This window comes from Salmo trutta, chromosome 8, assembly GCF_901001165.1.
Source record: "Salmo trutta chromosome 8, fSalTru1.1, whole genome shotgun sequence".
Lineage (NCBI taxonomy): Eukaryota > Metazoa > Chordata > Actinopteri > Salmoniformes > Salmonidae > Salmo > Salmo trutta.
Genome location: NC_042964.1, coordinates 17,219,206 through 17,239,171, shown reverse-complemented (window position 1 = coordinate 17,239,171; position 19,966 = coordinate 17,219,206). Strand labels below are relative to the sequence as shown.

The 19,966-nt window shown below is 45.9% G+C and overlaps 1 protein-coding gene and 1 non-coding gene across 3 annotated transcripts in view; both read left to right on the top strand.

The window, feature by feature from the left end:
- Positions 1-208: 208 nt before the first annotated feature.
- Positions 209-282, top strand: trnar-ucu (transfer RNA arginine (anticodon UCU)). Its single transcript has one exon. It is a non-coding gene; the product is annotated as a tRNA-Arg (tRNA).
- Positions 283-1,419: 1,137 nt separating this feature from the next.
- The window catches only part of LOC115198314 (kin of IRRE-like protein 1), a 39,694-nt gene continuing 21,147 nt past the window's right edge, over positions 1,420-19,966 (top strand). For both annotated transcript variants that reach the window (XM_029760202.1, XM_029760201.1), the window contains exons 1-2: positions 1,420-1,793; positions 13,936-14,085. In XM_029760202.1, coding sequence (XP_029616062.1) covers positions 1,748-1,793; positions 13,936-14,085 — 196 coding nt within the window. In that variant the 5' untranslated portion in view covers positions 1,420-1,747. The remainder of the gene's footprint in view (positions 1,794-13,935; positions 14,086-19,966) is intronic.

The following is a 19,966-nucleotide window of genomic DNA, read 5'->3' as shown; positions in this document are numbered from 1 at the left end:
ATGTTCACCGCATCGCCATTTTGGCTCTGGAGAGAGGCTCGAGCGTGCGAATTCCATTGAAGAGACCGCGTACAGCGCCCTCTACCGGTCTTTTTCATAGAGCCAAAATGTCTAAGAAGAGTGGTCCTGATGCTGCAGGGATGCTGAAAGCGTCGACGTAGAAGGATGAGAGTATCTAAACCGTGCCGGAATCATATTTATTGGCGCAGTCTCTGTGGCGCAATGGAATAGCGCGCTGGACTTCTAATCCAGAGGCTCCGGGTTCGAGTCCCGGCAGAGATGGGTCACTTCTGGGTGCCAAATGGCAGGCCTGCGGATTTTTTATTACAGAACTGGTATGATGTAATTAATGCTGTCCAATAATGAACTGCAGCCACCTTTTCATTCAATGCATCCTTCTAAATGTCCTGAATATAATACTGCACTTCACTACATCTCTACACCCCATGATATTTAGGCTATACTTGTATTTATCACATAGCCTAACCATAATAATAATTGATAATATCAAATAAAAAATGATTTATTTAAAAAAAAAAATCTTTACGTGATAGAATAGCATATTCGACCACTTATTGAGCAATACAATATAAAGGTAATTATAAAACAGAAATTCTTGCTAGGCCTTTATTATAAAACAAATCAGTCTAGGCTACTATAGACAGACGTATTTCACCGCACAAACAATCCATTCCCATATAGTTTTTCTCAAGTAGTTCCTTTGAGTAATGGCAGAAAATGAATCACTTATTTAGTAAAAATACACCAATGCCAGTCTAGTGAATAAGCTATACATGCAATAACGGTCCAACAGCAGAACAATTTAATGATGGCAATGCCTGGAATCCTAATTATAGTGGCTATATGTTTCAGTGAATACATTTGTGTAACTTAATGTGTTGTTTCTAAGAGGCGCATCCGTGCGTAGGCATTTTAACAGCGTATCCAGTTGTTTGGGAGTAATTATTGAGTCAGAGCACTTGAGGGCGCTCCAACCCTGCGTTGTAGCCTAGGCTGATGCAAAGCCGAGAGAGATGGATATGAGAGCAGCCTACAGCCCCACTATACAGGCGCAATAGGGACATTGAAAACTACATGTATGTATAGCCTATGTATCTGGCTATAATAGGCTATATAGCCTTTACTTCCTCATTACTTTGAGAGAATGGAGGAAACATAACGCTGCCACTTCTGGGGCAGAACTTGGTTTTTGCCATGCAGAATGTTTGCAGAATGATTAATAAACTAAATCAGCACTGTAACCTATTACTCGATCTCTCTTAAATAGACAAACACAGAGATAATGGCAAAAATCCAACAAACATTATGGACAAATTCGTGTCGTTTTTCTCTGGTGACAAAGACATGAACATATAACAGAGGTATCACTACCATCTACTGCGAGATTCAGACTAGAAAGAGGAAGGGGCGTGTGCTGTGGTGCTGACGTACGTGAGAGGAGAGAGCGAGAGAGAAAGGAATGCGCCGCTAATGAGAAAACGGACCGTCGCCGAGCACGCAAGAGCAGACAGCAAAAAGGAGAGAGGAGGAAAAAACGGAGAAAAGATCTAAACCGTAAAAAAAATTTTTAAAGAGTAGAAAGGGGTGGTGGATAACGACGAAAATCGTCACATATATTCACTGGAAGGATTACAATTGCCCGATAGTGGTGAATAAAATCCAACGAGGATTTTTGATGCTGTCCTCACGGAGAATTGAGCTAACGGGCTTGCTGGTCTTCTGAACGATGCATAGGCTTCTGCTCCTGAGTTTGGCGTTGAGTTTTCACCGTGGTAAGATAAGGGTTTCCCCTGTTACCTTCCCTAATAAACGACACACAGTTTCATGTTGTCGAACAATACCGAGGCTTGTTAAACTTGATGAGAGGGAAAGTTGCTCTAGATTCGTTTCAGTTGTGTGCTTGTGTGTGTGTGTGTGCGCGCGCGCGCGTGTGTGTGTTTATGCGAGAGAGCGATAGAAGTAGATGCTCCTCTTTTCTGCGTATATGGGGCCCCGAGTTTGTCATTATATGCGGGGCAGTGTGAATGGTAGGCTATTCCACAGTGTGTGTGTGTGTGTGTGTGATTTTCTGTGTCTTACATGATTATGGCCTGATTGGTGCAAAAACCTAGTATCCACCATATGACCTTAGTCCTGTGCATACAGTAGCCTATTGCCTTTTTCAAATAAGATGTTAGGCAGAAATTACGTGATTCGAATGACAGTGCGCGTCCAAAATGATCGACCAAAGGTGCTTGATATTGGAATTTGGGAACGGCTTGTGTCAATCATTCAAACGTTGCTTGGCATTTTTTATTGGTGCCTGAGATAGAAATGTAGCCTAATAACACGCACGCGCACACACACACCAAGGCCATTGTAGACGGTCTCCAGCTTGCCATGCGTAGCTGCCGCTGTAGCCTGCTCTGCTCGTGCGCGTGACACAAAGATTGGAATGGGGACTTTTTTCCGCCATGTATTTCATTTCGAATCCTCGGCCTCCATAGCTTCAAGTATAATACCCCAAATGTCATCTGGATGACATATCTTTAATACATGCGCATTGACAGGTATAATAGCTATTGTTATAACGTAGTTGCTAGGAGACATGTGCTCAAGGGGAACGTGATTTCTTAGGCTACCTGTTAGATTACAGCATCTTCCTTGTGCTCGCGCAAGGCAAAAGGCAACCCTCCCTTTTCATTGTCTCCCTTGTTGTGCGTGACAGTCAGAGAGTGCGTGTACTGTGAATGTGCGGGCACGCGCAGGTACTGGCCAGCCTAGCACTTTATCGTAGGTAAGGGGCGTGTTTGAAAGGTCTATATAGGATGATGTCATCCATGTAGTCTCTTTTTAGATCACTATAGGCTAGCGCAACTCTTTTGTCCTTCACTCAACATCCATACACAATATTAGTATACTAGTGCAACTATACACTGAATGCTAAATGTTAGTATTGTATCACCTTTTCACTGCCTAATCCTGTAGAACAACTGGCAGATGGCCTATAGTGTGGCAGCTATAAACAGTAATCATTATGAATAGTCATTACACACTACAAAACATACTAATACATCTCATTCACACATGGAACGAAGCTGAAGCATGCACTCACTCACTCACTCACACACTCACTCACTCACTCACTCACTCACTCACTCACTCACTCACACATACACACACTAAATACAATGGGACCCCTTCAACCCAAATCAACATGCAAATTCTTGTTGTTTTTCTGCAGGGGCCCTCCTCAGCTCCCTGACAGCAGTTTTCTCTCTCATAAATCCATCAGTACACATGAGTGGTTCTGCTACAAGCCACACACACATGCGCACACACACATGCGCACACACACATGCGCACACACACACACACACACACACACACACTGAACTATGTGTCACACGCTGTGCTCATTATGGCATTGGTACAATGTCACCATTTTATCATTCATGTGTCGGCTATACTCTTCCAACTGCCTGTCCAAAACACTGCTCTCAAAACACTTGGAGATAAAAAAACTATTCTGCATTTGTAGTTTTCTTAACAGGCATTTCATATGGTATGAAATGTCAATGTAAATGTATGTCATGTTTTCCATTCAACTGCCAAGACTCTTTATAATCCATGAAAATGCAATTGTTGTTAGTAGCCTACACCTGGTCATCTTGCGACACTGCAACTTGGTGTTGCTACTGTTCCTACCTAGACTGCTATAACAAAGGCCTCGGTGCAGGTGCCACATTTGTCAGCCTCTGTCCTTATGAACAATGCCACAGCTACTTCATGTATACACTAGGCTGGCATTGTTTTGTCGTTTCTGGATTTCAGATATTTAAGTATCACCAACCGCTGTCCACACATAGGAAACAGAGACGAATTCCACATTAAATGGATAAGATAGTAAAAGTGAATATGGATAATATGGTCTGAAAGGGAACAGAGAGAGCAAGACAGAGACAACAGTGCGCTGGACAATTGTTGGAAAGGTGGAGGGAGGATGAGGTCATGATTAACGTTTTGCAGAAAATGGTTGTATCAGAAACAAGGGAGGGTTTCGTCAGACACACACACACACACACATTCATATATGCACACACACACTACCGACCAAAGAACCAAACCCAGTCTCATGAGCTACATATTCTATTTCAACAGTTTTTTTGTAAATATTGCTAAAAAACATTGAAATGGAACATGTAGCTCATGAGACTGTGTAGTTTAAGTCACATGTGGATCGATTCATAATGTGGACGTAACAATGAGATATTTTACTATAGTCACAATTCCATGATGTAATCAAGCACTACTTAGCATTTTTTTCACATTAGTTATGGCTATGCTACAGTGTGACGTTCAATGTCAACACAATGTGACTTGACGCTTTAAAACTTATTTTGACACATAATGTAATGAATACAAGGGGAGACAGAGAGCTGGTTTCAAGCGCAGGGCGCACCAGGTGTTTAATGTAAAGGACCACAGGAGGAGGCAGGTAGCTGGGTCCAGGGGCAGGCAGAAGGTCATACACAGGGGGTCCAAAAGGGCAACAGTACAGACAGGGAAAAGGCTTGTAACGTAGTCCGGGAGATCAGGCAATAGGTAGGTAACAGGAAATCCGATAGGCTAAAGTACAGGCAGGGAATAAGCAAAAGGCATCGTTAGTGATGCACGCAAAAGAAGTGTCACAACACAAACAATACCTCACAGTGATGGGGTGCAAAGAACTGAACTAAATAGTGTGTGATAATGACATACAGGTGTGTGAACAGGTGATTAGAATTCAGGTGATTGGGATCTGGAGAGTGAGCTGCGTTCAGGGGATCTAGGTGTTTGAGAGTGTGAGCTGGAAAGTGAGCTGCGTTCAGGGGATCTAGGTGTTTGAGAGGGTGAGCTGGAAAGTGGGGTGGAAAGTGAGCTGCGTTCAGGGGATCTAGGTGTTTGAGAGGGTGAGCTGGAAAGTGGGGTGGAAAGTGAGCTGCGTTCAGGGGATCTTGGTGTTTGAGAGTGTGAGCTGGAAAGTGGGGTGGAAAGTGAGCTGCGTTCAGGGGATCTAGGTGTTTGAGAGGGTGAGCTGGAAAGTGGGGTGGAAAGTGAGCTGCGTTCAGGGGATGTAGGTGTTTGAGAGTGTGAGCTGGAAAGTGGGGTGGAAAGTGAGCTGCGTTCAGGGGATGTAGGTGTTTGAGGGTGTGTGCTGGAAGCAGACGTTACACATAATAGTAAGGCTGTCCTATTGTTTATTGTAAAGGTACAAAAACAGACAATGAAACTTGCTAGAAAACTACAAATTAGATTACACTTATTGATGCTCATTGTTTATCATGTATACTATACTAATCTATAAAATGATCAAAACGTATGTGTGTAATAAATCATATTACATTATAGCATTATGTGGCAGCTCAAAATGACAGCAAGCCGTCCGGGGCCTACAGCAGCAGACGTTAAAGACCCTACTAAAGCTGTTTGACTGGGCTAACTAATGGAGTTTTTAAAACATTCTCATACGATGTGCTCCGTGAGAATCCACAAGGCGAGAGGGAAAGGGAAAGAGAAGGGAGAGAAAGAGGGCGAGAGAAAGAGAGAGAGAGGGGGAGAGAAAGAGAAAAGAGGGGGAGAGAAAGAGAAAGAGGGGGAGAGAAAGAGAAAGAGGGGGAGAGAAAGAGAGAGAGAGAGAGAGAGGGGGAGAGAAAGAGAAAGAGGGGGAGAGAAAGAGAGAGAGAGAGAGGGAAAGAAAGAGAGAGAGAGCGAGAGAGAGAGGAAGAGAGAGAGGAAGAAAGAGAGAGGAAGAGAGAGAGAGAGAGAGTGGAAGAGAGAGAGCGAGAGAGAGAGGAAGAGAGAGAGAGAGAGAGAGAGGAAGAGAGAGAGAGTGGAAGAGAGAGAGCGAGAGAGAGAGAGAGAGAGTGGAAGAGAGAGAGCGGAAGAGAGAGAGAGAGAGAGTGGAAGAGAGAGAGCGAGAGAGAGAGAGAGAGTGGAAGAGAGAGAGGAGAGAGAGAGAGAGAGGAAGAGAGAGAGAGAGGAAGAGAGAGAGAGAGAGGGAAAGAAAGAGAGAGAGAGAGAGAGAGAAAGAGAGACGGGGTGAAAGAGCCACATCTGACTGAGCCTCTTTGCCATGTTTTCTAACTGTGTCTACATTTTGCTGAGAGACAATTTTGGGGTGGGGGAGGGGTGGTAAAAAGTTGTGTTTGGGGGGGGGGGGGGGGGGGGGGCTGGTGGGCAGGTGGGGTGAAGTCGAGGGGCCCAGATCAAGACCTATTAGAGTTTTTATTCGGGGGCTGGTTGTAGTGGGGGATGAAAAGAAAGAAAGCGAGAGAGAGAGAGAGAGAGAGAGAGAGAGAGAGAGAGAGAGAGAGAGAGAGAGGCAGGGAGAGGGAGAAGGAGGAGGGGGTGGGGACCAGGGGGAGAGAAAGGGACCATTACTCAAGCCTGACTGGCTGCTCTGTAGGGACAGCTAGCCACACACACACACACACACACACACACACACACACACCCACACCTCATTCACATAGAATATGGAAGAGAGAGTTCAAAGTGCTACTCTCAAATCAGAATTCTTTAACCCACATCTGAGGCCTCTCTCTCCTTCCCTGAGTTCTGGGGCCATGGAAGATGCCTCTGCACATGCCTTGGCTTAGACTAGAATTAATTGGCATTAATCACTGTTGAAACTTCTCTTCTTCTCCCTCTTTTTTTCAGTTTTATTTTTCTCCCTCCCTCAGTTTTTCTCTTTCCCTTCTCTCTGTCCTTCCATTTATCCTCCTTCTTTCTGCTAGCTAAGCTCAATTCCCCCCCCCTCTCTCTCTCTCCCCCCTCTCTCTCTCTAATAAGTTCCAGATGTGGTTCTTGCATTCCTTTAGTCAGTGGAAAGGAGAGGAGAAAAAAGGAGAGGGGGAGGGGTCAGAAGAAGAAGAAGCACATGAATTAAAAGAGCACATGATGAAGGAAGAGTACAGCCACCCTGTACACACACACTGACCTGCAACCGCATACATATATACACGCACGCACGCACACACACACACATACATACACACACACACACACACACACGAGATGGGATTCACTGCTGTCGTTGGGCTGTGTTTTTCTCCCTCAAAAGTTTTGGGACATTCCCCCTCCCCCTCTTCGCCCACTGTCCCCTTCTCCTCCACCCTCCGTCCCCTATCCCTCTACTCCACCCTCCTCCCCCTGTAGGAATGTGGCCGCCGGGTGATGATGTCATTTGATTTCTCGCTCTCTGAGTTTCTCCTCAAGAAGGGTAGGGAGATTTGTGTCGCTCCATCCGTCTCTCTCTCTCGACGATAACTACATTACAGCTAGCCATCTAACTAATAAGCTTACAGTTATGGCCCTGGTCTACAGTGCTAGCCATACAGCCATTTAGCCTGCAGTAAAAATGCGAACATATTTATTTAACGGTTCAACAGTTGTTTTATTTTATTTTTTTATGTTGGTTGGAAGGATATGGCTACATGCAGCTCATTCACATCAATTCCATAGGGGAGAGTGGTGTAAGTTCAGTCCTTTTTTCTTTACATTCAGCATCACTACGTCAAGGGAAATACAGTATTCTTTCTAACAAAGATATCTACATGTATTTCAGGATGTTGTGTGTCCCTGTAAATAATCAGAATTCATGTGAACATTACAGTTTTGAAAATATAGCTTGTCCCAAAAAAGTGGTCTCTTGGTATGTTGAGCCGCGGGACAGGGTGAATTAAGCCGCCTACGATTTTTTTTCTGTACTGAATTAAATATCACCACTACCTTTTTAAAACCATGTCTATCTTTACTTCCCAAACACAGTTCAAAACAGTCACAATCACTTATTTGGAAATCACTGTGGTGAATTATTGATTCATAACGATATTGATTTCGCTAGCTAATTCAGAGTACGAAACAAAATATCCCTAGACCGAGGACCTAGGTTACTACAAAACTCCACTTTGATAATTCTGTATACCGTAGCCCTTGATCAGGGTTAGAAGCGGCCTGCCATTGTTAGTCCATGGTAGTCACCCTTGGTTACCCTTCAAGTATTCTTTGTCATTCATTTGCATGCTCGTTTCAGAAAGGACGGGCTGGATTATTTTGAAGAGAGGAGTTGTGAAAAGCCCAGCATATTCATGTCGTCCCATAATGTGTCAGACACTTTGACCATGAATTATCATATTACCCTGCACTGCTCCAAGGGGTTGTCATGGCCACTGTGTGTCTATCATTGTGTCAGTGGTCCTCACTGGCTGTAGCCATGGTAACAATGTCTGTAACGGTGGTTCAATACAAATAAAGCACTTGAGATGTGAAATATGTGAGATTAGCCCAAGAGAAGAGGACAAAGAGAAAACGCACACATACACACAGAGCGACAGACGGACAGACAGACAGAGAGAGAGACAGAGAAAGAGAGAGCATAGAAATTATTCTCTTCCCTTCATTTCCAAATAAATTGGTTTCTATAGCAACCATTTTACCAGGGGCTGTAATGATAGAGGGAGTGAGAAATAAAGAGCGGGAACAAGGAAAATAAATAAGAGAGGAGAGGTGGAGAGGTAGAGAGGTAGAGCAATGGGAGGGAGGGCGTGATTATTTCTGAGTATGTGCCACTGACAGACAAAGGAAGGAGGGGAAAGGAACCGAGGGTACATGGTGACAAAGGGACAGGGAAGAGAGGAAAGGAACCGAGGGTACATGGTGACAAAGGGACAGGGAAAGATAGGGAAGGAACCGAGGGTACATGGTGACAAAGGGACAGGGGAAGAGAGGAAAGGAACCGAGGGTACATGGTGACAAAGGGACAGGGAAAGAGAGGAAAGGAACCGAGGGTACATGGTGACAAAGGGACAGGGAAAGAGAGGAAAGGAACCGAGGGTACATGGTGACAAAGGGACAGGGAAGAGAGGAAAGGAACCGAGGGTACATGGTGACAAAGGGACAGGGAAAGATAGGGAAGGAACCGAGGGTACATGGTGACAAAGGGACAGGGGAAGAGAGGAAAGGAACCGAGGGTACATGGTGACAAAGGGACAGGGAAGAGAGGAAAGGAACCGAGGGTACATGGTGACAAAGGGACAGGGAAAGAGAGGGGTCTTGGAGTATTGTCAAGGGGAGGATAGAGAGAGAGAAGATGACAGAGGAGGGGGAAAATGGGCACAATGCATCAGACAAAGAAAGGAGTCTCCCCTCTTTCTCTTTCTCCTTTTCTTCCCCCTGTTCCTTCTCCACCTCCAGCCAGTCACCTTCATTTGTTGACTGACATGATGGGAACATGGTCCCTTTTTCTCTCCCTCTATCTTTATGCCATATAACAGTATTGCCATGGTGATACTCTGTAGGTTATACCCAGTCTAGTCTACCATACCGCCATGCGGTTATTGTTAGACTCAGGTGGTGTCGGGCAGCAACAGTGGCACTCCTAACCTTGTCATTGTGCCCTTACCCGTAAACCGATCCTCATCATCATCCTCATCTTCATCACAGTTTTGTCATCCATCCATCTCCTTGATTTGCCATTTCGGTATTTCAGATATTTAAGTATCACCAACCGCTGTCCACACATAGGAAACAGAGACGAATTCCACATTAAATGGATAAGATAGTAAAAGTGAATATGGATAATATGGTCTGAAAGGGAACAGAGAGAGCAAGACAGAGACAACAGTGCGCTGGACAATTGTTGGAAAGGTGGAGGGAGGATGAGGTCATGATTAATGTTTTGCAGAAAATGGTTGTATCAGAAACAAGGGAGGGTTTCGACACACACACACACACACACACCCTCATGCATGCACGCACACATGCACAAAAACACTTTTTTGGGCAGTTACTTTAGACGTCAGCTGTTGCTATGGCGACGCAAGTCTGTGATCCAACGACAGAGCAGGATTGGCTAAACTGGAGAGAGGAAGAGAGGCAGAGGGACTGAGAGGGAGAGAGGGAGGAATACATGGATAGACAGGCAGATAGAGATCATTAGATTGATTGACGGATCCATACAAATGTGATGTTATCAAACGTTATTGCTTGAACAGGATTAATAGCATGCACTCAATTCATTCAGGCACATCAGACAAAGCCCTGACGTCATGACATCATGTTGTAGCCTTTTGTTTGCTTGGGAGAGAGGAAAACTTTGAATTCCAAAAAAATGGATTTTTTTTAGGTTGATCGCGTACGTGTGGTGAGATAGGTAGGGGCAGCACATCCTATCTAGGAATTAAAGGCGCATGTATTCTGTCTTCGTGGCGTTCTTATTAGCACGAGGGGGCTAGGTTTAGGCCTACTGTGATAGAAGATAAAGCACCACATTTCACACAGAGCGAAGGCAAATCTGTAGCATGTTATGTTGTTGTTAAGATTATGGGATTGTGAGGCACTAGAGGTGTTAATTGTAGGTCTCCGTGCTATTTGACTGTGTGGTCAGGTTTTGGTGTGTCAAGTGTGGCTATGTTGACAGCAGGGCTTGGTTTATCTTAGTGTCTGTGTGGATAGAGTTTGGTGACCATGATGTCTCTATCCGGCCACATCATCACCAGCCAATGTGGTCAATGTTTGGTTTGACCGTGTGTGTTGATGTGTGTGTCCTATTTCTATGTGGTCACCGGTCAGGGTTTGACTGTGTGTGTGTGTGTCTGTGAAGACATGGTATAGGATGTTGTCGTATGTCTGTGTGGCAAAGGTTTGGTCGTGTGTGTATGTGCGCGTGTGTGCGTTTGTGCGTGTGTGTGTTCATGGGTGCGTCTTTGTGTGTGTGTTTCATTAGGGCTCTGTGTGTGTGTGTGTGTGTGTGTGTGTGTGTGTGTGTGTGTGTGTGTGTGTGTGTGTGTGTGTGTGTGTGTGTGTGTGTGTGTGTGTGTGTGCGCGCGCGGTCAGGGTACTTTGTGACCATGTCTTTCTGCGGTCAGGGTACTCGGAGTCTCTCGATGGCATCTGGGGATCACTGACTCAAGGAAATCAGGACACTCTAAATTTGTCACTGCAGCATAACCCACATAATAAAAGAATACATGTGCTTCCTCTCTCTCTCTCTCTCTCTCTCTCTCTCTCTCTCCCTTTCTTCTGTCTTTTCTTTCTTCCCATCTGCCTCTCTCTCTACTCTCTTTGTATAGCTTTTTCACGTGTTCTCTCCTGCTCAGACACTCACATATTGAAGAATGATATGAGCAAGTAGTATGGAAATACACAGAGAAGAGGCCTACAAAAAGACCATACAGATTTGGGCGAGGATCTGTATTTTTTTGTTGTGTACCCCTAATGTAAGCATTACCTGGGAAGCTGCTGTGTGCTCTCCTTGTCAAGCTATTGAAATAGCCTGAAATCCCCGTTGTCCCAGTGTGTAGTCTGCATTCCCACTGTGGATCTTGTTTGTGGTTTTAAATGACCGTGAAGGGAATACCTTGTCCAGTGGTGTTTTAGGTAGCGGGAGTGATGCCTTGCCTGCTCTGTGGCTGTTTGGTCCTTAGTTGTTGTTGGAACATAGCATTACGGCCTCATCTCAGTGGTCAGAAGAGGGTAACAGATTAGATAGCGTATCTAACGAGCTACGTTGATTTTATCTGACTGGGTAGGAGCCCTAATTTAGAAGTTTCCGTGGTCATCGCACAGCTTATATTTGGACTAATGGTGGATCACATTGATATTGTCACTTTGGGAGCGGTATTTTCTTTAACGTGGTGTGCCACAGGGCTCAGTTCTAGGACCACGGATCTTTTCGATTTTCTGTGATTGACTTGTAGGCCTATGCTAGATATACAAATGCAGACAATCTCTGTCTACATTATGTTTTACGTTCTCTTTGGAAAAATGTACGTTCTGTTTCTGTCTGAAGGCTTTTCTATTATTGACTGGGACATTATTTATACATGGCTGTGTTTTTCATGATATCAGGCATATTGTCGGCTACCTCCTTAAATCACACCAATTCAATCAGGTTGGGGGGGTTAGAGTATGTCCACATGTGAGAAAGAGAAAGATAGGGAGGGAGTTAGAGAGAGAGACTTGGGGTCGGGGGGGGGGGGGGGGGGTGAGCAGGCATATGCCAGTTGTTAAGAAAGTGAGAGAGATGGGGACCTATAGAGGAACGCTGGAGGGTTCAGAGAGAGAGAGGGAGGAGAAGTAAGAGAGAGAGGGAACGGGAGAGAGAGAGAGAGAAAAATAGCCAAGCTAGAGGGCAGATATTTAATATGATAAATGGGTTGTGACAGTGTGGCTCTAAACCCCCTCCAACCACTAGAGAAGGAGGACGACCACAGAAATAGAAAACAGTATGGCTGGACCTACCGAGTGGCGCAGCATCTAAAGCACTGCTTCGCCACTACAGACCCGGGTTCGATCCCAGGCTATGTCACAACCGGCCATGACCGCGAGTCCCATAGGGCGGCGCACGATTGGCCCAGTGTTAGGTGAGGGTTTACTTGGCTCATCGCGACTCCTTGTGGCGGGCCGAGCACCTTCAGGCTGACTTCAGTCCTCAGTTGAACAGTGTTTCCTCCGACACATTGGTGCAGCTGGCTTCCGGGTTAAGCGAGCGGGTGTTAAGGAGCGCGGTTTGGCGGGTCATGTTTCGGATGACGCATGACTCGACCTTCGCCTCTCCCGAGCCCGTTGGGGAGTTGGAGCGATGAGACAAAATCGTAATTGGATTGCATTTGGATATCACAAAATTGGGGAGAAAAGGGGTAAAATACAAAATAATTTATTAAATTGAAAGCAGTATGGGAAAAGGACATATACAACATGATGTGTGTATACAGTACATTCAGAGAGAGAGAGAGTGAGAGGATGAGAAGGGAAGAGAGAGAGAAACAGCACCAAAAAGTGAGACAAGTGCGACCTTGATTGTCATTATTTCATTGTTAATGCAGAAAGCGGTATGAAAAAATGACATATACAACATATGTATACATTTATAACAGCTATCCACGTTCAGAGAGGGAGAGAGAGAAACAACACAAATAAATGGGAGTAATGCGACTTTGATTGTCATTCTTTCATTGTTTACTAGGACACGTAGCAACAACATTATAGGGTAGACAAGAGAAAGGAAACAACACAACCGCAGTCCAACTTGGATTCTCTCATCGTTTATCGGCCTTCGTCTTGATGAGCAGCTTATTTACTGTGGAACAAAACCTTTTTCATATTGGACAAGCAGTCACAACACTTCATCAGATGAATACGCACGGTTTTATACTGCAGAAAGAACTGTGGTGGCTCTCAACTGAGAGCTGGAACAGCCCTGTAGAGTAGAGACAATGACATGTACTGTAGTTAGACGCGAGATGGAAGAGAAGAGAAAGAGAGAGAGAGACAAAGATAGAAAGAGAGGTTTAAGAAAAGGGAAGCCATATGAGGGACTGGGAGACGGGGGGTGAGACCCGATGGGTTATATCCTAAGGATGTGATCTCCCTTTCTTCTCCTCCATTCTCCTCTCGTCTCCTCCCTTCTCTCTTCTCCTCTCTTTCCCTCCTGACTCAGCTCGTCTCACAACCTCGTTCCCCCTCTCTCTCTCCCTCCATTGTTCAATGATTTTTCTCACTTTTCCCTCAATCTCTTTCCGTATTTCTTTATCTTAATGCACTCCCTCTACATCTCCAACTTGTTATCTTTGTCTTCTGTTGAAGGAGAAAGAGATACGATCTCAAACACACCATCTGAAATTGTAGATCATTGTAGATTAAGAAGAATTTAGCTTGTAGTCTGTCTCATATTACCACAAAAACTCCAATGAGTGAAATGCTCCTCTTTGGCTTCTACAGTTTATTTATTAATTCTCAGTTTGTGTATAATGACGCTGTATGTATGTACTGTAACAACAACACAGCTGTGTATGTAACATTAACACATGATGTTTGCAACCATGTTTATGCACTCCTCTCTCTCTCCATCTCTCTCCATCTCTCTCTCCCTCCCTCCTTCTCCTACCCCAGTGTGGACAGCGCGTTTCTCCCAGGAGCCAGCGGACCAGTCGGTAGTGCGGGGCCAGAGGGTGATTCTGTCCTGTGTTGTGTTTAACTACTCAGGCATTGTGCAGTGGACCAAGGATGGACTGGCCCTGGGCATCGGAGAGGACCTCAGGGGTGAGACTAGTACAACTCTAACACCACCCAAGTCAAAACAACACCCAAAGCCCAACACCCGAAACCCAGTCTAGTTGCCTTCCTGAAAAAGCCTCTCTATGTCTGTCTCTCTCTCTGTGTCTGTCTCCCTTTGTCTGTCTCCCTTTGTCTGTCTCTCTGTGTCTGTCTCCCTTTGTCTGTCTCTCTGTGTCTGTCTCTCTGTGTCTGTCTCCCTTTGTCTGTCTCCCTTTGTCTGTCTCCCTTTGTCTGTCTCTCTGCGTCTGTCTCCCTTTGTCTGTCTCTCTGTGTCTGTCTCTCTGTGTCTGTTTCTCTGTGTCTGTCTCCCTTTGTCTGTCTCCCTTTGTCTGTCTCCCTTTGTCTGTCTCTCTGTGTCTGTCTCTCTGCGTCTGTCTCCCTTTGTCTGTCTCTCTGTGTCTGTCTCTCTGTGTCTGTTTCTCTGTGTCTGTCTCTGTTTGTCTCTCTGTGTCTGTCTCTCTGTCTGTCTCTTTGTGTCTGTCTCTCTGTGTCTGTCTCTCTGTTTGTCTCTCTGTGTTTGTGTCTCTGTGTCTGTCTGTGTCTGTCTCTCTGTGTCTGTCTCTCTGTGTCTGTCTCTCTGTGTCTCTCTGTGTTTGTCTCTCTGTGTTTGTGTCTCTGTGTCTGTCTCTGTATGTCTCTCTGTGTTTGTCTCTGTGCGTCTGTCTCTTTCGGTCTCTCTCTCTATGTCTTTCAATCTCAGTCTCTCAATTCAATTCAAAGGGCTTTATTGGCATCGGAAACATATGTTCACATTACCAAAGCAAGTGAAATAGATCATTTAAAAAAGTGAAATAAACAATCAGAAATTAACAGTAAACATTACACAAAAGTTTCAAATGAATAGAGACATTTCAAATGTCATATTATGGCTATTTACAGTGTTGTAACGATGTGAAAATAGTTAAAGTCCAAAGGGAAAATAAATAAATATAGGTTGTATTTACAATGGTGTTTGTTCTTCACTGGTTGCCCTTTTCTTGTGGCAACAGGTCACAAATCTTGCTGCTATGATTGCACACTGTGGTATTTCACCCACTAGATATGGGAGTTTGTCAAAATTTGATGTGTTTTTGAATTCTTTGTGGGTCTGTGTAATCTGAGTGAAATATGTGTCTCTAATATGGTCATACATTTGGCAGGAGTTTAGGAAGTGCAGCTCAGTTTCCACCTCATTTTGTGGGCAGTGTGCACATAGCTTGTCACGGTTGTCGTAGGGTAGAGTGGACCAAAACGCAGCAGGAATATGTGCACTCATCTTCTTTTTATTAAGGACAAAGAAGGTAAAACCAAAACAAACACGTACACAAAAAAACACAACGACGAATAACAGGCCGGTAAGGCACAAAGCTATACACAGCACAATCTCCCACCAAATACTAAAACAAACACATACCTATTTATAGGACCCTCAATCAGAGGCAACTAGAAAACACCTGCCTCCAATTGAGAGTCCAACCCCCAATAAACTAAACATAGAAATACAAATGACTAGACTAAACATAGAAATACATAACATAGAACAGTGCCCAAAACCCCGGAATAATAAATCAAACACCCTCCTATAAACACAACCAGCCCGAACCACATAAAACAAATACCCCCTGCCACGTCCTGACCAAACTACAATAACAAATAACCCCTTCTACAGGTCAGGACGTGACAGTACCCCCCCAAAGGTGCAGACCCCAGATGCACCTTACACAAATAAACAAAATAACCCCAAAACAAAATAAATCCCCTAGACTAAAGGGAAGGAGGGGAGGGTGGCTGCCGTCACCGACGGCACTCGTGCATACACCCCCCCTCCCCAAACCTCCTACATTGGAGGTGGCTTAGGCTCGGGCCTAAAACCACCCCCTGACCAGTCCACTCCTCCCAAATACCTCGGCCTGACACATGTCACTGTAGACCCTGTACTATACTTTATGAGCTCTGGACTGTAGGACGACTCTATGAGCTCTGGACTGTAGGACGACTCTAGGAGCTCTGGACTGTAGGACGACTCTAGGAGCTCTGGACTTTAGGCAGACTCACTCGGTTCCGGACTGTAGGCAGACTCACTCGGTTCCGGACTGTAGGCAGACTCACTCGGTGCCGGACTGTAGGCAGACTCACTCGGTTCCGGACTGTAGGCAGACTCACTCGGTGCCGGACTGTAGGCAGACTCACTCGGTGCCGGACTGTAGGCAGACTCACTCGGTGCCGGACTGTAGGCAGACTCACTCGGTGCCGGACTGTAGGCCGACTCACTCGGTTCCGGACTGTAGGCCGACTCACTCAGTGCCGGACTGTAGGCCGTCTCACTCGGTGCCGGACTGTAGGCCGTCTCACTCGGTTCCGGACTGTAGGCCGTCTCACTCGGTTCCGGGCTGTAGGCCGTCTCACTCGGTTCCGGGCTGTAGGCCGTCTCACTCGGTTCCGGACTATACACTGTTGCCGGATACTCTGGACGGGGTACTGTTGCCGGATACTCAGGACGGGGCACTGTTGCGGGATACTCTGGACGGGGCACTGTTGCCGGATACTCTGGACGGGGCACTGTCTTCGGACACTGGACGGGGCACTGTCTTCGGACACTCTGGACGGGGCACTGTCTTCGGACACTCTGGACGGGGCACTGTCTTCGGACACTCTGGACGGGGCACTGTCTTCGGACACTCTGGACGGGGAACTGTCTTCGGACACTCTGGACGGGGAACTGTCTTCGGACACTCTGGACGGGGCACTGTCTTCGGACACTCTGGATGGAGTACTGTCGTCGGAAGCTCGAGACTGAGCTGACGCACTGGAAGCCTAGTGCGTGGTGCTGGTACTGGAGGTATCAGACTGGAGACACGCACTTCAAGGCTAGTGCGAGGAGCGGGAACAGGACATCCTGGACTGGGCTGATGCACTGGAAGCCTAGTGCGTGGTGCTGGTACTGGAGGTATCAGACTGGAGGCACGCACTTCAAGGCTAGTGCGAGGAGCGGGAACAGGCTGAATTGGACTGGGCTGACGCACTGGAGGCCTGGTGCGTGGTGCTGGTACTGGATATACCGGGCCGTGGAGACGCACTGGCGGTCTCGATCGCACCTCCTGCACAACCCGTCCTGGCTGGATGGAACTAGTAGCCCTGCACAAGCGAAGTGCTGGCACAGGGCGAACTGGGCTGTGCAGGGGCCTGATGGTTGCCGTGCGTAGAGCGGGCGAAATCGTGCGCACTTCCGCATACTCCGGCGCTCTCTTCTCCACCTGCTTCTCATAAAAAGCACAGGGAGCTGGCTTAGGTCTACTGCCTGGCCCAGCCAAACTACCCGTGTGCCCCCCCCAAATGTTTTTTATTGGGGGTGCCTCTCCGGCTTCCTAGCCAGCCGTGTTCCCCAGTAGCGTTCCCGGTCCTCACCAGACTTCCTCCATCGGCCCTCTCCGGCCAAAATCTCCTCCCACGTCAAAAACACCCGATAGTTCATATAATTTTCCCGTTGCTCCTTACCCCGCTGCTTGGTCCTTGCTTGGTGGGAGATTCTGTCACGGTTGTCGTAGGGTAGAGTGGACCAAAACGCAGCAGGAATATGTGCACTCATCTTCTTTTTATTAAGGACAAAGAAGGTAAAACCAAAACAAACACGTACACAAAAAAACACAACGACGAATAACAGGCCGGTAAGGCACAAAGCTATAGACAGCACAATCTCCCACCAAATACTAAAACAATCACATACCTATTTATAGGACCCTCAATCAGAGGCAACTAGAAAACACCTGCCTCCAATTGAGAGTCCAACCCCCAATAAACTAAACATAGAAATACAAATGACTAGACTAAACATAGAAATACATAACATAGAACAGTGCCCAAAACCCCGGAATAATAAATCAAACACCCTCCTATAAACACAACCAGCCCCAACCACATAAAACAAATACCCCCTGCCACGTCCTGACCAAACTACAATAACAAATAACCCCCTCTACTGGTCAGGAGGTGACATAGCCTGTCTTCTCTTGAGAGCCAGGTCTGCCTACGGTGGCCTTTCTCAATAGCAAGGCTATGCTCACTCAGTCTGTACATAGTCTAAGCTTTCCTTAATTTTGGTACGGTCACGGTGGTCAGGTATTCTGCCACTGTGTACTCTCTGTTTATGGCCAAATAGCGTTCCAGTTTGCTCAGTTTTTTGGTTAATTCTTTCCGATGTGTCAAGTAATTATCTTTTTGTTTTCTGGTGATTTGGTTGGGTCTAATCATGTTGCTGTCCTGGGGCTCTGTGGGGTCTGTTTGTGAACAGAGCCCCAGGACCAGCTTGCTTAGGGTTCATCTCTTAGGTTTATCTCTATGTACAGTAGGTGACGACTTTGTTATGGAAGGTTTTGGAATCTCTTCCTTTTAGGTGGTTGTAGAATTTAATGGCTCTTTTCTGGATTTTGATAATTAGCGGGTGTCGACCTAATTCTGCTCTGCATGCATTCTTTGATGTGCACAGAAGATGTTTTTGCAGAATTCTGCATGCTGATTTAAAATGTTGTGTTTGTCCCATTTTGTGGATTTTTGGTTGGTTGAGCGGACCCCAGACCTCACAACCATAAAGGGCAATGGGTTCTATAACTGATTCAAGTATTTTTTGCCAGATCCTAATTGGGATGTCGAATTTTATGTTCCTTGTGATGGCAAAGAAGGCCCTTCTTGCCTTGTCTCTCAGATCGTTCACAGCTTTGTGGACGTTACCTGTGGTGCTGATGTTTAGACCGAGGTATGTATCGTTTTGTGTGCTCTAGGGCAACAGTGTCTAGATGGAATTTGTATTTGTGGTCCTGGCGCTCTCTCTCTCTCTATCTATCCATCTCTCTATACCTATATCTCTGTATTATACATATTAACTACTCATGGTGTGATTTTGGTAACGTACAGGATCTCAAGTCCTTTTGTTCACCCAACCTAGAACTACCTCACAATCAAATGTCGACCCCATTACCTCCCTAGAGAATTATCTTTGGTTAGCGTCACAGCCGTGTATATTCCACCTCAAGCCGATACCCTGATGGCTCTCAGGGAACTACACTGGACCTTGTGCAAATTGGAAATTGCCTATCCTGAGGCTGTATTTATTATAGCTTGGGACTAAAGCAAATCTAAGGAAAACGCTACCGAATTTCTATCAACACATCGCCTGCAGTACTCACGCTTCAAAAACTCTCGACCATTGTTACTCTCCCTTCCGGGATAGCTACAAGGCCCTCCCCCGCCCTTCCTTCGGCAAATCAGAGCACGACTCCATTTTTGCTTCTCCCTTCCTATAAGCAGAAACTCAAACAGGAAGTATCCATGCTAAGGTCTATTCAGCACTGGTCTGAGCAGTCGGAATCCGTGCTTCAAGATTGTTTTGATCACACAGACTAGGATATGTTTCGGGTTGCCTCTGAGAATAACATTGACGTATGCACTGACACAGTGACTGAGTTCATCAGGAAGTGTATAGGGGATGTTGTTCCCACTGTGACTATTAAAACCTACCCAAACCCTAAAATGTGGATAGATGGCAGCATTCGTTCAAAACTGAAAGCGCAAACCACCACATTTAACCATGGCAAGGTGACTGGGAATGTGATCGAATACAAACAGTCTAGTTATGCCCTCTGTAAGGCAATCAAACAGGCAAAACATCAGCACAGAGACAAAGTGGAGTCGCAATACAAAGGCTCAGTCAAGAGACTTACAGTATGTGGCAGGGACTCCAGACAATCACGGATTATAAAGGGAAAACCAGCCACGTCGCGGACACAGAAGTCTTGCTTCCGGACCAGCTTAACATCTTTTTCGCCCGCTTTGAGGATATCACAGTGCCGCCAACAAGGGCCTCTCCCAAGGACTGTGAGCTCTCGTTCTCCGA